The 20,464-nt window shown below is 33.0% G+C and overlaps 3 protein-coding genes across 5 annotated transcripts in view; 2 read left to right on the top strand and 1 right to left on the bottom strand.

Moving 5' to 3' along the window:
- The window catches only part of LOC127733112 (ras GTPase-activating-like protein IQGAP1), a 231,346-nt gene extending 214,165 nt beyond the window's left edge, over positions 1 to 17,181 (bottom strand). Inside the window, exons 1-2 of the mRNA XM_052242397.1 lie at positions 16,834 to 17,181; positions 12,736 to 12,838 (exon numbers count right to left, since the gene is read on the bottom strand). Of these exons, the coding sequence (XP_052098357.1) occupies positions 12,736 to 12,838; positions 16,834 to 16,888 (158 nt within the window). The 5' untranslated portion in view covers positions 16,889 to 17,181. The remainder of the gene's footprint in view (positions 1 to 12,735; positions 12,839 to 16,833) is intronic.
- Positions 1 to 20,464, top strand: part of LOC127733162 (uncharacterized) — a 593,316-nt gene that overhangs the window by 90,883 nt on the left and 481,969 nt on the right. The window lies entirely within an intron of this gene.
- LOC127733149 (protein FAM81A-like) overlaps positions 17,245 to 20,464 on the top strand; it is a 37,923-nt gene continuing 34,703 nt past the window's right edge. For all 3 annotated transcript variants that reach the window (XR_007996804.1, XR_007996803.1, XM_052242487.1), the window contains exon 1: positions 17,245 to 17,309. The gene's annotated coding sequence lies outside the window, so the exon portion shown is untranslated. The remainder of the gene's footprint in view (positions 17,310 to 20,464) is intronic.

Raw genomic sequence — 20,464 nt, 5'->3', positions numbered from 1 at the left:
TTTAGTAAAGCAGCTTGATTTAAACTTAACTAGTTGATACAGGAAAAAACCATGTTTACAACTGGACTGATGGCAATGCAACATATATATGTCAAACGATCTTTGGGCTAATGACATCCCGTTAAACCATGCTTAACCCTCCACTCTCACTTTAAATGTCTGTAAGGATTATGGCTGTCAAACTTCAGCTGTTTAGTAAATGTTAAATCTAGGACTTTTTCCTTTCACAGTAGAAGTATACCTGATTTTCAATTTTATAAATATCATGTCGTGACATTACCTCTATTTAGATAACTAAGTAGATATTAACCTTTCTATAATCTTTTATTAATATGTACATTCTTAATGGGTTATTGAAAAAGTTAAAAAAAACTGCTTTAATTTATACAAAAATACATCAAACAATTATTACCCTAATTCTTGTAAAAAATATAAGTGAAATACATGTAGATGATCTGTTACTTAATCTTTCAAAACGATACTACAGAACACTTCACCGATTTGATGACTCAATGTTGACAAAAATAACCACTACCTGGCTTGCCCTTTCACATGTAGATTTTAGAATGTGAAAAGATTTCCCTATTTATATCATTTAATGTAATTTCAGGGAGTTAATGAATGATCTGCTGACGATGATGCAATAATATGTCAACTTTGTTATAGTGATGGATGTGTGTATGTTTTAAATGTACATGTACAAAGTAATTATATATTCATGGAAAACAAAAATTGTACATTAGAAACAACTTTACTACATAAAACATACATTCAATGATTTGAAAATTGCTAGACCTTAACTACTGTATAATACAATGATATAAGGATTCACTTGACAAAAACAAGTTTTTTTTCTACTGCAAATAAAATATATTTTCACTAAACATTCTTTGATTAACACAGGTAATGACTCATGTACGAATTATAACAAGTCTATGTGAGTAAAATAGTAGAGTCTGTCTGTCTGTGAAATGTAAGAAAAATTTGCAATTGTTAGAATGGAACAGAAGGGATATGGTTTATCAATTCATGACACAAAATCACACTTCTCACTTATATATTATAGGTATCATACTAGGATATTTTTTGAGTAAGTGAAGACTGTTGACAGGGATATGTTTCAGGTTTTGTTATTTTGATGGTATAAAGCAAATTTATGTTGAAATTAAAATGGCAATATTTAAACATATAAACTATGAAAATCATTCAAAATCAATGAATCATGACTGAAGGTGCAGGGCCAAATAACCTCCATGGAAATGTGAAATGCCAATGTGTATAAAACTGCATACCAAATACCATTGACTTATCAAACAATCTCCATGGAAATCAGATGTGCCAATGCTAATACATCTGCATACCAAATATCATTTACCTACCAGTAATAGTTTTACTTAAACTGACCTAATCACAAACTAATAAATGTAAACTAACCCAAGTTTCATAGTCAACAACCATGACTGAGGGGATGGGGCAAAATACTCTACATGGAAATGAGATGCATACCAAATATCATTGACCTACCACTAGTGGTTCCCCATAATCTTTACCTAATCCCAAACTGCTACATTGTTGACCCCGTCGCCATTGGAATCAGCATGCCTAAGTCTTGGTTTTTCTACTTTGTCGACGCAAGACAACAACTTCTTATCTGAGAACTCTATTGGTCTAAATCTTGACTCAAATGATCAGTCATAAGTGGATGGAATATTAAAATATATATAGTACTTAATTTACAAAAGAAAAAATATTCTGTACCCCTCCTAAAATATAGTACTGTAATGAGTATTACTGGTTCAACTTAAAGTCATTATGGTCATGACAATGCATTTTGTCACAATGATAAATACTCATTTAGAATGAAAACAAGAGGTTCTCAAGAGCCTGAATCGCTCACCTGTAATTTTTTGCTTAAATCTTTCATCAATGATTATTTTTGCTTTTTAATATATATTAATGAGTTGCTTAAAAGTTCCATTGAGATGTTCTTTGTATCTGTCATATTTTCTTCAAAAGCAAAGAAATACATTTTACCCTTATGTTCCATTTTAGCCACAGTGGCTATGTTTCTTGACGTACAAGAAAATAAAATACAAAATTTATACTAGATACTCTGAAACTCATTCAGCCCAAGTTTGGCTGAAATTGATTCAGCAGTTTCAAAGGAGAAGATTTTTTAAAGTAAGCAAACTAGATGAACAAATTGTGAAAAATTGTCTTTAAAGGGCAATAACTCCTTAAGGACACATTTGACAATTTTGGTCATATTAACTTATTTGTAGATCTTACTTTGCTGAACATTTTTGCTGTTCACAGTTTATTCTTATCATTAATAATATTCAAGATAATAACCAATAAAATGCTTCGCTGAGCACAGCTGGATACGACCGCAGAGGTCCAACCCTGAACAGTTAGGGCAAAAATGGACACAATATTCACGCTTGATACAGGTCTGAAATTGGATTGTAAATAAATATTTGACACATAATAGGTTTCTGACATTGAATAACTGTAGTCAAAGAACTTAAAATTGGTTATATGATTTGAATTTATATTCAATTTTTTGCTTTTGTGCAATACACTATGCTGTTGCGAAATTGAACCCCCCCCCCCCTTTTTTAGCAAAAAGAAATATTTGAAGAAATTTTCTTTTTAATTTCTGTAATCTGAAAAGAAAAAAAAAATTGCCCCCACAATTTCTTTTTTACCCCCCCCCCCCCCTTTCCCAAAAAAAAATTCTTTCCCTCAAGATATGGTCATAATCTCAATTCAAATTTCCAATGGAGTTTGCAACCATAATTACCAATTTAAATACATCATAAAAGTCTCAAAATAGAAAAAAAAAATCCCCCCAAAAATTTTTTGAACCCCCTTATGATTGATCACCCCCAAACTCAATCCCAGCCTTCCTTTTGTGGTATGGAACCTTTCAGTACAATTTGTTTTTTGGCCCCTTTTTGGCCCCAAATTCCTAAACGTTTAGGCAATTACACCCAAACTCAAACCCAGCTTACCCTTTGTAATATGGAACCTTGAAGTACAATTTCAATAAGATCCATACACTTACACACAAGTTATTGTCATGAAACTAGAAAAATGCTTGTTTTTTCCCCCTTTTTGGTCCCTAATTCCTAAAATTTTGAGACAATTACCCCCAAAATCCATCCCAGCCTTCCCTTTGTGGTATGGTACCTTGCAGTACAATTTCAATAAGATCCATACACTTGAACACAAGTTATTGTCTGGAAACTAGAAAAATGTGTTTTTTGGCCCCTTTTTGGCCCCCTATTCCTACACGTTTTGGGCAATTACCCCCAAACTCAATTCCAGCTTTCCCTTTGTGATATGGAACCTTGTAGTACAATTTTAGAAAGATCCATACACTTACACACAAGTTATTGTCATGAAGCTAGAAAAATGCTTGTTTTTTGCCCCTTTTTGGCCCCTTATTCCTAAACATTTTGGGCAATTACCCCCAAACTCAATTCCAGCTTTCCCTTTATGATATGGAACCTTGTAGTACAATTTTAGAAAGATCCATACACTAACACACAAGTTATTGTCATGAAACTCGAAAAATGCTTGTTTTTTTCCCCTTTTTTGGCCCCTAATTCCTAAAATTTTGAGGCAATTACCCCCAAAATCAATCCCAGCATTCCCTTTGTGATATGGAACCTTGTGGTACAATATCAAAGAAATCCATAAACTAACACACAAGTTATTGTCTGGAAGTTACAAAAATGCTTATTTTTGGCCCCTTTTTGGCCCCTAATTCCTTAACTGTTGGTACCATAACCCCCAAAATCAATCCCAACCTTTCTTTTGTGGTATTGAACCTTATGGTAAAATTTCATAGAGATCCATACACTTAAACTAAAGTTATTGTGCAAAAACCAATGTGTCTTCGGACGTCGACGCCAACGTCATACCAATATACAACCCCTGTGCGGTCGTATAAAAACTGCAAAATTCCTTAAAATTACCAACTTAGTGGCAGCAACCCAACAATGGACTGTTAGATTCGTCTGAAAATTTCATTGCTGATAGAACTTGGCCTAATGAACATTTTAACCTCTCATCAGATTTGCTCTAATTGCTTAAGTGTTTGAGATATATTAGCCAAAAACTGCATTTAACCCCATTGTTCTAATTTTAGCCATGGCGGCCATGTTTTTGACGAAACAGAAAATAAAACACAATCTGCATTCTAGATACCCTAAGGATCATTCAGCTTAAGTTTGGTTGGAATTGGTTTGTAGTTTCAGAGGAGAAGATTTTTTAAAGTTAGAAAAAATGATAAACAAATTGTGTAAAATTGTCCTCAAAGGGCAATACTCCTTAAGGGGTCAATTGACAATTTTGGTCATGGAAACTTATTTGTAGATCTTACTTTGCTGAACATATTTGCTGTTTACAGTTTATCTTTATAATTAATACTATTCAAGATAATAACCAAAAACTGCAAAATTTCCTTAAAATTACCAATTTAGTGGCAGCAACCCAACAATGGGTTATTAAATTCATCTGAAAATTTCAGGGCTGACAGAACTTCACCTAATGAACACTTTTACCCCATGTCAGATTTGTTCTAACTCCTTTGGTTTTTTAGATATAAGCCAAAAACTGCATTTTACCCCATGTTCTATTTTTAGCCATGGTGGCCATGTTTTTTGACGAAACAGAAAATAAAACACAAACTTTATTCTAGATAAAAATCTAGACGGCGACTACGACAGACGACGACAACGAACGCCAAGTGATGGCTAAAGCTCACTGTCCTCTGGAACGGTGAGCTACAAATGTAAAATGTTCAAATAAAAATAACCCTTTTTAGTGTGACAAATTTGGATGAGAAATGATTTTTGGGTTTATTAAATTTTCTCATGTTTAAGACCTTTCAATAATGAATATTTCCTTATTTCTAATAGTATCAAACCACAGCAAAACATAAAGATCCCCTGAATCAACTTTATTTGGTTGCATTGTTTTCAGTTTTAATTAACAATATAAATCTGTATTTTTTTGCAATTAATTAATTGGATTCTTTTGATATCTTTATTATGTTTATATTACATGTAGTTCTATTTTATTAACAAGTTAAATATTTGATTATAAAATGTGTCCATACAATTTTAATCCTGAATAATTTTCAGAAATCTACAATCCTCTTTTGTTGTGATTATATATATGTGTATATTTACAAACAATCTAATATATGTATATTTATATGTCTTTCTGGATCATGATCATCCATATGACTTGAGCAAAAATCTAGACACAATTCCCAGGGCAAAGATAAAACACAAATATCATGTAAGTTAACACTCAAGATTATAACAAAATAATTTTATAAAGGCGGTCTAACATCACTTCCTTTATAAGTTTTTAGCTATATTATATTGAGTTTAGTCACTACAGGAAGAAAGCTATTGAAGAAAGGAAACTTGCAACAAAAACAGTATCAACACTCAACTTCCCAAACAATTTTTTACAATTTCTTTTTAATTGTACATACATGTATGATTTTTCAGAAGATTTCTTGTCATATTTTTTTGCTTAATCAATTCATTAAACATAATTTTTGAAAATTCCAGTTCTGACACCACACAGAAATTTCAAGGAAATCCAGCGAACAATAGATAAGATTAATTGAAATTTTTAACCACATTTTACATGATGATACTTTGAGCAATCTAATATTTAGAAACCTTTTAAGTTTTAAATAGTAAAACTTGCCCTTCTCTGACCAACACAAAAATAAAATGCTCCGCTGGGCGCAGCTTGATACGACCGCAGAGGTCGAACCCTGAACAGTTGGGGCAAGTATGGACACAACATTCAAGCTTGATACAGCACTGAATTTGGATTGTGATTAAATATTTGACACAGCATAGGTTTCTGACACAGAATGAATGTGGTCTAAGAACTTAAAAATTTTTAATTTACCTATTCAAACCATATCACTATTATTTGCTTTTATATATAAATCAGAAATAACCAATTTAAAATGGAAAATTTTAAAGCAAAAAAAGGAAAAAAAGGAAAAAAAAATCCCTCCCCCAAATTTTTTGAACCCCCTTATGATCCATCACCCCCAAACTCAATCCCAGCCTTCCCTTTTTGGTATGGTACCTTGCAGTACAATTTCAGAGAAATCCATACACTTGAACACAAGTTAATGTCTGGAAACTAGAGAAATGCTTGTTTTTAGGCCCCTTTATGGCCCCAAATTCCTAAACGTTTAGAGCAATTACCCCCAAACTCAAACCCAGCTTTCCCTTTGTGATATGGAACCTTGTAGTACAATTTCATAAAGATCCATACACTTACACATAAGTTATTGTCCTGAAACTAGAAAAATGCTTGTACTTTGCCCCTTTTTGGCCCCTAATTCCTAAAATTTTGAGGCAATTACCCCCAAAATCAATCCCAGCATTCCCTTTGTGGTATGGTACCTTGCAGTACAATTTCAGAGAGATCCATACACTTAAACACAAGTAATAGTCTTGAAACTAGAAAAATGCTTGTTTTTAGGCCCCTTTTTGGCCCCAAATTCCTAAACGTTTAGGGCAATTACCCCCTAACTCAAATCCAGCTTTCCCTTTTTGATATGGAACCTTGTATTACAATTTCATAAAGATCCATACAAGGTATTGTCCTGAAACTAGAAAAATGCTTGTTTTTTGCCCCTTTTTGGCCCCTAATTCCTAAAATTTTAAGGCAATTACCCCCAAAATCAATCCCAGCCTTCCCTTCGTGGTATGGTATCTTGCAGTACAATTTCAGAGAGATCCATACACTTGAACACAAGTTATTATCTGGAAACTAGAAAAATGCTTATTTTTTGCCCCTTTTTGGGCCCTTATTCCTTAACATTTTGGGCAATTACCCCAAAACTCAATTCTAGCTTTCCCTTTGTGATATGGAACCTTGAAGTACAATTTCAGAAAGATCCATACACTTACACACAAGTTATTGTCATGAAACTAGAAAAATGCTTGTTTTTTGCCCCTTTTTTGGCCCCTAATTCCTAAAATTATGAGGCAATTACCCCCAAAATCAATCCCAGCATTCCCTTTGTGATATGGAACCTTGTGGTACAATGTCAGAGAGATCCATACACTAACACACAAGTTATGTCTGGAAGTTACAAAAATGCTTATTTTTGGCCCCTTTTTGGCCCCTAATTCCTTAACTGTTGGTACCATAACCCCCAAAATCAATCCCAACCTTTCTTTTGTGGTATTGAACCTTATGGTTAAATTTCATGGAGATCTATTCACTTAAACTAAAGTTAGAGTGCGAAAACCAATGTGTCTTCGGACGACGACGACGACGGTGCAACGTCATACCAATATACGACCATTAAAAAAAATTTTTTGCGGTTGTATAAAAATCACAGGACCCTGAAATTTTTATTGCAATAGTTAAAAATAAATTGATTTTATTTGTATAAAAATCTATTTTTTTTCAGATGTAGCAAATGGTGTGGTTGAAAAACAAAAAACAAGTCAGCTGCACTACAAAAATGTAAAAGATAAAAATAAATAAATAAATTGTTGACACAGAGATATGTATTTTTGATAGTATAATGCAAATATTGAAATAAAATGGCAATACTCTAACTTGCATATACCCATATGTTCTATTTTCAGCCACGTTGGTTGGCAGCGGGTCATGAGACACCGTTTATAAAATAAACACCCCAATGATTATTATGACCAAGTTTGGTTATTTCTTGCCCACTAGTTTCCGAGGAGAAGATTTTTGTAAAAGGTAACAGAAGACGACACCTTTGGACCGGATCGTTTGGAACTAAATTTTACAAATCCACCTGTGGAAGTAATGATCATTTTAGAATACAAATTTAAGCAATATCTTTTGGTGTTTCTGAGTACAGTGTTCCAGCTAGCATTTCAAAAGGTCTGGGATCCAAACACGAAAAGGGCAGGGAGCCAATCACGAAAAGGGCACTTTAGCACGCTGATTGATAATTCAAAATGGGCACATCAAACATTTTCTTTTATTATGTAAATAGCAGGGGTTTCAGCTAAAGTTTGAGGGCTTTATTTATAATTAGTCACTTTTACGCGAGATGAAAATCAACCTTATTTTGGATAACAGTAAGGGACCAAGGACGTATATTACTAGCTATACATATGCCCAAGTCCTTCAAGGACCAGGATCTTTGAAGGCTTTAGGCATGCTACAAATGTAGGCAGTTATTGCATGATTTGACTGATGTGATGCTTAAATATGAAGATTAGTAGAAGGATCTGGATATCTAGTTCACAATTTCACTTCAGTTATTTTCATTGGACATTCCTGATCAACAAAAAGTTGGTTCCTCTTTTTTAAAACCAGGAATCACAGCAGAAATGAAATTGTAACGACTATTTCACTGCATAATCATTATGCCTGTAAAAAACGTTTAAATCAATATTTGGAATTCATTTTTATAAACTTGAAACAATTAAGATGACAGTATATTTTAAATTCATCAAGAATAGATCATGTTTACTTTCGATTTTTAAACTAAATGAAAACAGGAAGTGACAAGAGGATAATAAATTTTGAATGAATCCGGATTCATCTACAAATTGGTTCGTGTTTAACAAAAAGGCAAGAAATTATCATTTTTTAAATCAAGTTGCTTAGTAAGAAATATATTGTCTCTCATTAGACAATGGTAAAAGGGCACAGGGCATCAGTTGGAAAAGGGCGTGCGGACCACCCTGTGAAAAAGATCAAGCTGGAACACTGGAGTAGAAATGATAACAAGAATAAAATGCTCCACAGGGCTCAGCTTGATACGACCGCAGAGGTCGAAAGGTCGAACCCTGAACAGTTGGGGCAAGTATGGACACAACATTCAAGCTTGATACAGCTTTGCATTTGGATTGTGATTAAATATTTGACACAGCATAGGTTTCTGACACAGAATGAATGTGGTCTAAGAACTTAAAAATTTTAAATTGGACATTCACCTATTATGGTCCAATATCCAAAATCTAAATACATGGTTAGATTCAGCATATCAAAGAACCCCAAGAATTCAATTTTTGATGAAATCAAACAAAGTTTAATTTTGGACCCTTTTGACCTCAATGTGGACAAAGTTGATAACGGGGCCCAAAAATCAAAAATCTAAATACATGGTTAGATTCAGCATATCAAAGAACCCCATATATTCAATTTTTGTTGAAATCAAACAAAGTTTAATTTTGGACCCCGACTTGGACCAACTTGAAAACTGGTCCCATAATCAAAAATCTAAATACATGTTTAGATTCAGAATATCAAAGAACCCTATAAGAATTCAATTTTTGTTAAAATCAAACTAAGTTTAATTTTGGACCCTTTGGACCTTAATGTAGACCAATTTGAAAACGGAACCAAAAATTAAGAATCTAAATACACAGTTAGATTCGGCATATCAAAGAACCCCATTATTCAATTTTTGATGAAATCAAACAAAGTTTAATTTTGGACCCTTTGGACCTCAATGTGGACCAATTTAAAAACGGGACCCAAAATCCAAAAACTTAATACACGGTTAGATTCAGCATATTAAAGAACCCCAAGAAGTCAAGAATAAAACCCCATTGAAATTGGTCAAGAAATAAGCAATTTATACGAAGTATCTTCTTTTGCACAATACTGTGCAATTAAATATTTCTTGCTATTGCGCAATACTGTACAATTGACAATTTCTTGCTATTGCGCAATATTGTGCTATTGGATATTTCTTGCTATTGCGCAATACTGTGCAATTGAAGATTTCTTGCTATTGCGCAATACTGTGCAATTGAAGATTTCTTGCTATTGTGCAATACTGTGCAATTGAAAATTTCTTGCTATTGCACAATACTTATTATATAATAATTTACACATCCTGTTTGGTGTGTATCTCCTACCATATCATTATTATTTGCTTTTAAATATAAATCAGAAATAACCAACTTAAAATGGAAAATTTTAAAAGAAAAAAAAAAGGAAACCCCCCCCCCCCCCAAATTTTTTTAACCCCCTTATGATTCATCACCCCCAAACTCAATCCCAGCCTTCCCTTTGTGGTATGGTACCTTGCAGTACAATTTCAGAGAGATCCATACACTTGAACACAAGTTATTGTCTGGAAACTAGAAAAATGTGTTTTTTGGCCCCTTTTTGGCCCTAAATTCCTAAACATTTAGGGCAATTACCCCCAAACTCAAACCCAGCTTTCCCTTTGTGATATGAAACCTTGTAGTACAATTTCAGAAAGATCCATACACTTACACACAAGTTATTGTCCTGAAACTAGAAAAATGCTTGTTTTTTGCCCCTTTTTGGCCCCTAATTCCTAAAACATTGAGGCAATTACCCCCATCATCAATCCCAGCCTTCCCTTTGTGGTATGGTACCTTGCAATACAATTTCAGAGAGATCCATACACTTGAACACAAGTTATTGTCTGGAAACTAGAAAAATGTGTTTTTTGGCCCCTTTTTGGCCCCCAATTCCTAAATGTTTCGGCAATTACCCCCAAACTCAATTCCAGCTTTCCCTTTGAGATATGGAACCTTGTAGTACAATTTCAGAAAGATCCATACACTTACACACAAGTTATTGTCATGAAACTAGAAAAATGCTTGTTTTTTTGCCCCTTTTTTGGCCCCCAATTCCTAAAATTTTGAGGCAATTACCCCCAAAATCAATCGCAGCATTCCTTTTGTGATATGGAACCTTGTGGTACAATGTCAGAGAGATCCATACACTAACACACAAGTTATGTCTGGAAGTTACAAAAATGCTTATTTTTGGCCCCTTGTTGGCCCCTAATTCCTTTACTGTTGGTACCATAACCCCCAAAATCAATCCCAACCTTCCTTTTGTGGTATTGAACCTTGTGGTAAAATTTCATAGAGATCCATTCACTTAAACTAAAGTAAGAGTGCGAAAACCAATGTGTCTTCGGACGACGCTGGACGACGCCGACAACGACGACGACGACGACGCCAACGTCATACCAATATACGACCACAAAAATTTTTTTGCGGTCTAATAAAAACAGTTTACAGGGATATAACTCCCCTGTGGACAAGAGTTTGGTTGTACGGTTTGAGTTTCAAAAGCCAGGAGTACAACTGTTTGATATCTTATACCAGCAGGAAGAAAACTTAACGGTCGCCCAGTCGCCCATTGCGACCAGAAATTGACCTGGGCGATCTTTTTATTCAGTTGTGGTAGCCCAGGTGGCGAATTGAAAACAAACTACCCGACAGACGGAAATCCGCTGTTTACCGTGGCTCCAAGTGGCGGCTACTTCACTGACAAAAATATAATAGAATAGAATAAATTCAAAAAAATCTTTTTAAAATGTATACAGGCAAGTGTCGAGAGTGATATGTCGCAAAGTCGCGGTCGCAATAAACAAGGATGTAAAATCAGTGTTTACCTTTGACTAAATATAGTTCACGTTAATTCAGGTCACTGATTGGTCGTCTATTTAAAGTCCGGAAAGTATCGTATGTTTGCAAGGATAACAAGAGACATTCCGATGGTCATTTACAATATGAAACGATCAAATACCCTGTTCGGTTTTGGCTTCAAGAAAGCGAAGAAATTCAGAGAAGATGACAATAGCATGTTATGAAATAATATCAGTCAAATAAAAGAACGTATAATATATAATGTTGTTAAGAATCTGGAAAACAGTACCTTTTGTAGTTCCCTTTTCAAAGCCCACGTGGTGTCCAGAGAATGAAGGTCAAAAACGAAAGTAGAATATCGTCGACCACAAATAAATAACATTAGTTCAAAATGATTTTAGTTTCCTACTTACTGAACAGTTTACAAAAACCGGGCTTCACCGGTGAAATAAAGTGGGCTACTAACCTTTTTATGGGCTAACTGATTTTCAAGTCTAGTAGCCCAGCTGGCTACTGCCCTTACAAAGTTAAGTTTCACCCCTGTGTAACCAAATATCTTATCGACATGTTGCAAAACAAAATTGACATGTGAGAAACAATAGCAGGGGATAGAATAAACTAGAGGCTCTAAAGAGCCTGTGTCACTCACCTTCAACAATGGACACTACAGCATTGTGGACTAGAATATCATTTATGAGTAAAATATCTTTTTTGTTGTTCTTGTATTGCTGACCAGTTAAGTTTCTATCTTCTATAGATTTTTGCCGAAATCACAAAAAAGGGTAAAAATTCCTCAATTAAGGGCATTTACTCCTATAAGAATACAACTGACAATTTCATATATGCTGCCCTATTTGCAGATCTTGTTTTATTGGTCAATTTTGCTGTTTAAAGCATCTATCTTTTGTAATTTTAAAGAGAATAGGCAAAAACACAAAACATTGGTAAACATTTTCATTAAAGAGCAAGAACTCCAATGAGAGTTGACTGACAATTTCACTATATTGACTTATTTGGAAATCTCTTGCTGATCATTTTTGCTATGAAAAATGTAAAAGTCTCCTTCTTTCTATTATAGTTTCAAAATAAAGGGCAAAAATGAAAAGAAATTGGAAAATTTTTAAATCTAAGGACAATGCCTCCTAGATGTTATCATTCAAGGACAATGCCTCCTAGATGAAGTCGTCTAGTGAGCTTACTTGCTAAAGTTAAAGTTTAACTCCATGACACTGTGTATGCATTTTACAGACACAATATATTCACTCATTATGACATCTGAATATTAAATATGTTATGTAGTACAAATGTATCTTGTACTTACACTTTTGCTTCTTCTAAATGACATAAATATTCATATGCTACATTCTTTTTCCTAAGCTCATCCATTTCATCAGCTGACATGTGAGCTCCCCCAACATCAATTGCTAAAAAATATTGTAAAATCTAAATAAAATTTAATAATACTAGAAGAGTTGTGTGTATAATTTCCAATCATATTCTCAAGAATCATGATGAACAAAAAATAAATGGGGAATTATGTGTCCATGGGAAACAGATGATGCCCCCCCCCCCCCCCCTTTGCATATCATATAAAGTTATAAAGGGACTTAACTGAAGAACAGTAAAAGTGACGCTACCCAAATTTGTACTTGATCTGAGTATTGAGGTAATAAGTATTGTGTATAAGTTTCATAACATTTGGTTGAGGCAAACTTAAGTTAGAGAATGGAAACGAAAAATTCAGCAATTTTTCCATTTTCCATTTGTAAAGGAGCATAACTCTAGAACAGTTAAAGTGATGCAACCCAAATACGTTCTTGATCTGTGTTTTGTGGTAATTAGCATTAAGTATAAGTTTCATAACATTTGGTTGAGGCAAACTTAAGTTAGAGAACGGAAACCAATTTTGAGACGTACGTACGGACAGATAGACAGACAAGGGTAAAACTTAATGCCCCATCCGCTACGGTGGGGGCATAATAAGTTATCTACGTTCATATCCGTAGATATGGATATTTTAACATCCTGAAGTATCCAAGTACACCCTGAGGTGAATCCAAAGGGTGTACAGGGTACTGAAGGGTGTTAAAATATCCATATCTACGGATATGAACGTAGATAACGAATTTATCCCCAGTCTTAGTCCAAATCTGTCGACTATTAGAGAAATTCGACCACAAAGTGTAACGTGAAAGCAATGTTTTTTTCATCTTCTAAAATTTTTTTTCTGAAATTTGGAAATTTGACATATCTTTTACGGGGTGTAGGGTACTTTTGGTAGAACCCTACAAGTAGTCAAATATAAGATGTTTTTAATACGGAGACGGAGAAACTGGAGTGGGTTGAATTTGGCACTCAATGTTGTGAGAGTTACATCATAGACGGTGTGACGTCAACGTGGGTCATTTGCATAGCTAGGTCAGTAGTCCCATTCATAGACAATGTGGCAGCCAAGTGATGCATTTACTAAAATGAGTGCAAATGATCGACAAAATAAGATTACATCGTTAGTGGATTACATATTTAATTACAGACATCATGAATAATCTACAGAGTTCTTTATTTCACAAAGAACAACCATGGAACTAAGGAAAACGCGTGTGACGTCCCCCGGGGTAATGGAAAGCAACGTCCAGGTATATGGGTTAGCAACACCCAGGGGCTATGGGTTTTGTAACGACATGCGTTATCCAATCAAAATCCTAGAAATATACTAAGCCGGGGATAAATTTAACATCACTCATGTCAAAAAGGAAGTTAAGACTAAGAGTTGCCAACAAAGGAGTAGGCCCAGTAAGAGTTGGCCCCAAAATATAGCAGTTTTACAAAATTGTTAAATTGTACATTTTTAGCTATTTATTGGAAAGAAGAATACTTCTGTTACATAAATATAGGCTTTTTTGACAATACAATGCACATGTATTGGGTACTAGCATCATTAAGTCATGCTAAATTACTGAAATCTTCGAAATTTTAGCATTTTGGTTAATTTTTAGACGGTTTCCGTCTAAAATGGAAGTGGCCGCATTTGTGTTCATTCTTAATATTTAAATGTAAGTTGTATTTGATGATAATACATAACATTTATAAAGGTTGAGAATGAACACGGATGCGGCCACTTTCATTTTTGACAAAAACCATCTGAAAAGTGACATATTATGGCATATTTGATAGATTTTTCATATTTAAGCTTGAATTTGAGCGTCAGGTCATTGTCCGGAAACCAGAAAATCCTTGTTTTTTGGCCTGAATTCCTAAACAGTTTGCGCCATAACCCCCAAAATTAATACCCACTTCCTTTATAAGTATGGAACATTGTGGTACAATTTCATAGAGATCTGAGATACAGAAATAATAATGAAAACTTAACATTGACCAATAAATCATGACAATGAGGTCAAGGTTTACTGGTTATATGAAATCTGCCAGACAGACAAGTACACCAGACCTTACGATCATTTCACGTACCAAACATACATGTAGTGACCCTATTGCTTATACATGTACATTTTTAGTATCTGAGAAATAGACCAAACCACAAATGTCCAATGAACAATAATAAAAAGGTCAAGGTCAGATGAAACCTGCCAGTTGGACATGTATACCTTACAATCATTCAATACACCAAATATATATTTGACATATTGGACATTGATGTACATGTACTTGTTAATATATTACTTTTTTTTAAATAATTAGGACATATCCTGATGCTTATATTATCGTTAAAGGTTAGAAATTTACAAACTAAATTTTTATAAATTTGTATTGTTTTTTAATCTTTTGATTTTTTTTTTCAAATGTGAAGAAATCAATAAATGAATTAACTGTAAATGAAGATTAGTATACATTATGTTATAAAAATTTGCAATGTTTGGCAATAATACAATGTATGTATTAGTTTTCTTAAACATAATTAATATTTTTGAAGTATACATGTATCAATAAAAATAGTACCATGTGCATACAGTGATACTACAATATGTATGTGTAATTGAAATTTAAACTAATGATAAATTAAACAGGAAATCATAAATGTATTAAATTTAACAGCAAATATATTCTAATGTACAATGAACATGTAATTAAAAAATTATTGAAATGTAATTCTTAACTTCATGTACATGTACAATGTACTTGACAAAAAGTGATATGTAATGTATTGCTTTCAATCATATGTACATGTACAAGTAAAATGTTATAGAAAATATGCTCGATTAAACATTACCTTGGATTACATTTAAATTTGTAATAAGTAACAAGTAAGGCAACATAAAATTTACATGTATATATAAAAATAAGAAGATGTGGTATGATCATTGCCAATAAGACAACTCTCCACCAGAGACCAAATGACATAGAACTTACATGTAACAACTACAAAATGTACAAGTCTGATTTGAATGGAATTTTTACCATAAAATACAGAAATATCTGCAATTTCTTGCAAGGTTTTTAAAACTTGTGCTTAAAATAACTTGTTGCTTAAATCTGCTTCATTTAGGCTCTGTTAAGTTAAATCAGTGACAGATCCAGGGGAGGGTGTTCTGGGGGTTGGAGAGAGAACTCAGTTAAAAGACAACCCTAAATTTCTGCTCTAAAAAGTATAAGTACATTTGTAGGTAAAGCACATACATTGTAGAAGGTACAGATTTCAATATATTTATTTATTTATATTCAAATAATGATTTAATTTTCGAAATAAATGACATCATAAAAATATATCCCAAGAAGCTTAAAAGAAGCTGCAAACATTTAAGCTAATCCGTAAACAGGGTAAAAATTTCATTAAAATCAGAACAGAAATAAGCTCTTCACAATTTTTTTCTTTGAATATTCTTTTACATGAGATAGATAGTGTAATTTCTAAAGTGTGAAACACTTTCGACCTGACTGTAAAGTTAAAAAAAAACTATTCTATTTCTTTTACAATTTTCATGAAATTATCACCTTTCAACCTGCTTAGGAAGGCGTCAAAGCAAAAAAAATAAAATAGCCTTGCAAGACGTCATAATTATTGGGACTACTTTCAACCAAGAAATATTTGGTTTATAATTCAATTTTGTTGAAATATGTGGCAAGTTTCTGAAAAAAAATAATCAGAAAATGAAAACACTTCATGAACAAAAAGTAACCAAATAAACCTATGACAAATTATTAGTATTATTTGGTGCCAATTAATTAAGTTTCAAATTCAAGATTAAAATCGGACTGCAAAACCCCACAATTTTTTTTTTTTTTAAATACCTAGTTTTATATGGAGTGAAAAATGACGAATATCTCTTGTATTATATGTCTCTGATTGTAATTAGTTATCAATGAAATTAAAAATACAATTTGCATACATGTATATATATACATCTGTGCAAATTTCATATATCAATATAATAATTTAAAAATTGTTTAGTACTTGACTCACATCCATATTTAGCACGGGGAGACGCTGGTCCCCCATCTTCTGCTTCTGCTGACATATTTTAATGTGTCATTAAAGTTATTGTATATTATTCGAACTTCCTGTAACTTTTCAAGTCGTGTAAAATTTATAAACAACAAAAATCACAATGCGATCAATATTTCTGAATATACTATATTTTCTTCTATAATCTCATTAAATTTCCACGCGAATAGTTTTTCGGACGTATTAAATTATAATTTCACTGCCACACATTAAATCACGTATACATATCCATTACAATTAGAAATGAAAGAACATTTAATAACGTTTTCCTGTTCCTGTGTAGTTAAATGAAGGCGGGACGTAAATTTTCGCGGGAATTGTGGGTGATTCTTGACCTCATTTGACCTAGTTGTAGGAATTTCACAACAGGTGGCAGTAGCTTCGATTTGTTTACACATGGCGACTGTGTATTGATTCTCAAGTATCTGCAACAGGTAAATAACACCGTTGGCCTTGTCCAAAGGCATAACAAATGTTGGGCACCGAAATAGTAATTAACAACGAGAAAGTACGTCCAACATCTTTCGATGAATCGACCTCTAGTAGCAACATAAGTGTAAAATAAAGCACTTGTTGGTGCGTTGCCAAGTAAAAGTAGCCTTTTAAGTTTTATATGTCCCGAATCATTAAATCCCTATTTATTATCACGGCTTCCATTGGAATAATTAAAATAATTCTAGAAGACCTATCTGTAAACCAATTCATACCATAGGGAGCACTTACTATGCATAGAATAGAATAGAATATTTTTATTTCCCAAATTACAGGGCCCATAAAGGGCATAAAATCAGATACAATTGATTTAAATAATTGGTAACAACAACAATAATAGTATGTAATGAGTGGTAGGGATGAATCCATTTTAATTTTACCTTTGATCACCTTTGTCAACTCTTACCCATTTTTATACGCCCGTTTACGGGCGTATTATGGTATACCACTGACCGTCTGTCCGTCCGTCGTCAACATGTTGGACATTAATTCAAAAATGCTTTAACCAATATGCATGAAACTTTGGTGAATTGTTTATATCTATTGACGTGAGCTCCCTTTCGTTTTTTTATAAATTTCAGATTTACCATTTCCGAGTTTTGGGGTTTTATTCATTAAAAAAGGGGGGATTTTCCAGTTTTTGGACAATAACTCAAAAACAATTTCACCAATTTGCATGAAACTTTTGTGAATTGTTCATATCTATTGATGTGAGCTCCCTTTCGTTTTATATAAATTTTGGATTTACCGTTTCCGAGTTTTGGGGTTTTATTCATTAAAAAAGGGGGGATTTTCCAGTTTTCGGACAATAACTCAAACATGCTTTCAGAGTTTTTTATGAGACTTTGGTTAATTGTTTATATATATTTTTGTAAGCTCCCTTTTGATTTTTATAAATTTTCGATTTTACATTTCAGAGTTATAAGATTTTATTTGTTTATAGTCTGACAACAGATTTACTAAGTATTGAGCAACAGCACAGTGTATTGCACAACAGCAAGAAATCTTTCATATAACCAATTTCAAGTTCTTTGTCTACATTTATTCAGAAACCTATAATATATCAAATATTTAATTACAATCCAAATTCAGACCTGTATCAAGCTTGTTTACTAACTCATACTTTAACCAACTCCAATTTCTACGAACTTGTACCAATTTCAAATAGTTTTCTATTATGTGATATTTTTTTAATTAGAAAAATGAAACAACTTGATTTAAAATATTAATTTGAATTATACTAATTAGTGATTAGTTGGACCTACAAACTGATCAGTTAGAGGTAAATTAGAAAAAAAACATATAGAGAGGTTTTTAAGAGCATATAGTTCTGAATAAATGTGGCACTTTAAATATGATAGTCTGTTAATTGATATATACTTTTACGAATTCAATCATTATTTTCCCCTATAAAAAGAAAAACTATGGCATTATTATAAGTTTGACATTTTAAATTCAAGAAAATTCATTGAATGTATTGTTACATTGTACTATCATCAGTTAAATATCAAATATATACATGTAAAAACACTTGGATTTGTTAAATTCATGTGGTTCATAGTGTTGCTTATGATATCCAAAAGATGGTGAAGTTCTCACTGAGGGAAAAACTAACAGAAAATTTTTCATTAACACACCGTGCACCCAATGAAAAAACTGTCAAAAAATTTAATTTTCCAAAATTATCTGCAGATTTCAAACTGAAGATGAAGTGCAGTATTTATTCATTTACCAACAAGGGAGGAAACTGATGAGGGATGAATTCATTACTCTATAATTAAAAAGATTTAAGCTGCATTCCAAACAAAATCATGTTTGTCAGAAAACATATTTTTTTTTCCACTAGATCAGACACATGTATTCTAGACATTTCTCAGACAAGATCAATCATTAAATCCAAAATTATCATTAAATTAATAATTCATCTTATTAAATGATAATGCTACACAAATGGGTACATGTTGGTAAATGTATGAGTTGGTAATAGAACGAGTTGGCAAAGGTACAAGTTGTTGTGTACCAGAACGGGATGAGCCGCTGAAATAGGAAATTCTTTCCAGCTTCATGATATATGATAAGGGCAGGAAATTAAGAACAAATATAATATGACAGCAAAGGTTGTTAAATGAATTAAGTATCTACATTCTTTGTAACTAATCAGATGTTGATTTTTTTTTCACAAATACAATTAAAACCACTTTTGTATATATACATCAGATATATATTTGTCAAAATTATTTATCTTCATGTATTGAATTGTATTCATGAAATAGCATATTCATGATAGCTACATGTATAGGTATATTTTTACAAAATATATATGAATTTTTTTATAGGGACTATGGGTATGTGTTTTTGTTATTCAAAATATATTAAAAGGGTGGGGTACTGGATGTCTCAGCTGCTCACCCATGACCCCTAGGCTACCACAGAAGGATCAAAGTGGTCCCCCATTGGTAGGGGACTTTGAATATATGCATGACATTTCTTACCATTTATAAGGATGCCATTTCATACCATCAAGACCACCGATGTCACTGTGTATGCAATTTTAATTCATATATTCAACCAGTTTGTATGCCATCAATTTGTACCATTTACACCAACCTTTGTTTTCAATTGTTTGTACCATTTGAGACCAACTTAATGCATGCCTTTTCGTACCATACATGTATAAAAAAAACCTACTGTTATGCCATTTCATACCAACTGTATATGTATGTAAACTGTGGTAACAGTTGTACATGTGCTTGATGGTTTAACCACCATGCACATATTCAAATATTAATGAAATTGGTTTATGTATATGTACATGCTTGAATTAAAGCTGGCATGGTTCAATACCCTCTTGAATTTTTAACTGGGTTTCCAAAGGAAAAAAAACAGTTATTACAAAATGTAAATTAGTTAAGTACGGCAGGCACTGGGCGAAGGGCTAGTGGCTGCCAACAGTTTCCATGCAATAACTTATGAACTGTTCAACAAATGCTTTTCAAATTTGTTGATACTAATGACAAAATGGAGGTCGAGTCTGATATTGACCATTTTCACTTTTACAGTTCATGAGTTGTGGTCCTTGATCTATTGGAAATTGGGA

Source organism: Mytilus californianus, unplaced genomic scaffold (genome assembly GCF_021869535.1).
Source record: "Mytilus californianus isolate M0D057914Y unplaced genomic scaffold, xbMytCali1.0.p SCAF_3, whole genome shotgun sequence".
NCBI lineage: Eukaryota > Metazoa > Mollusca > Bivalvia > Mytilida > Mytilidae > Mytilus > Mytilus californianus.
This window is presented reverse-complemented; position numbering and strand designations above follow the sequence as displayed.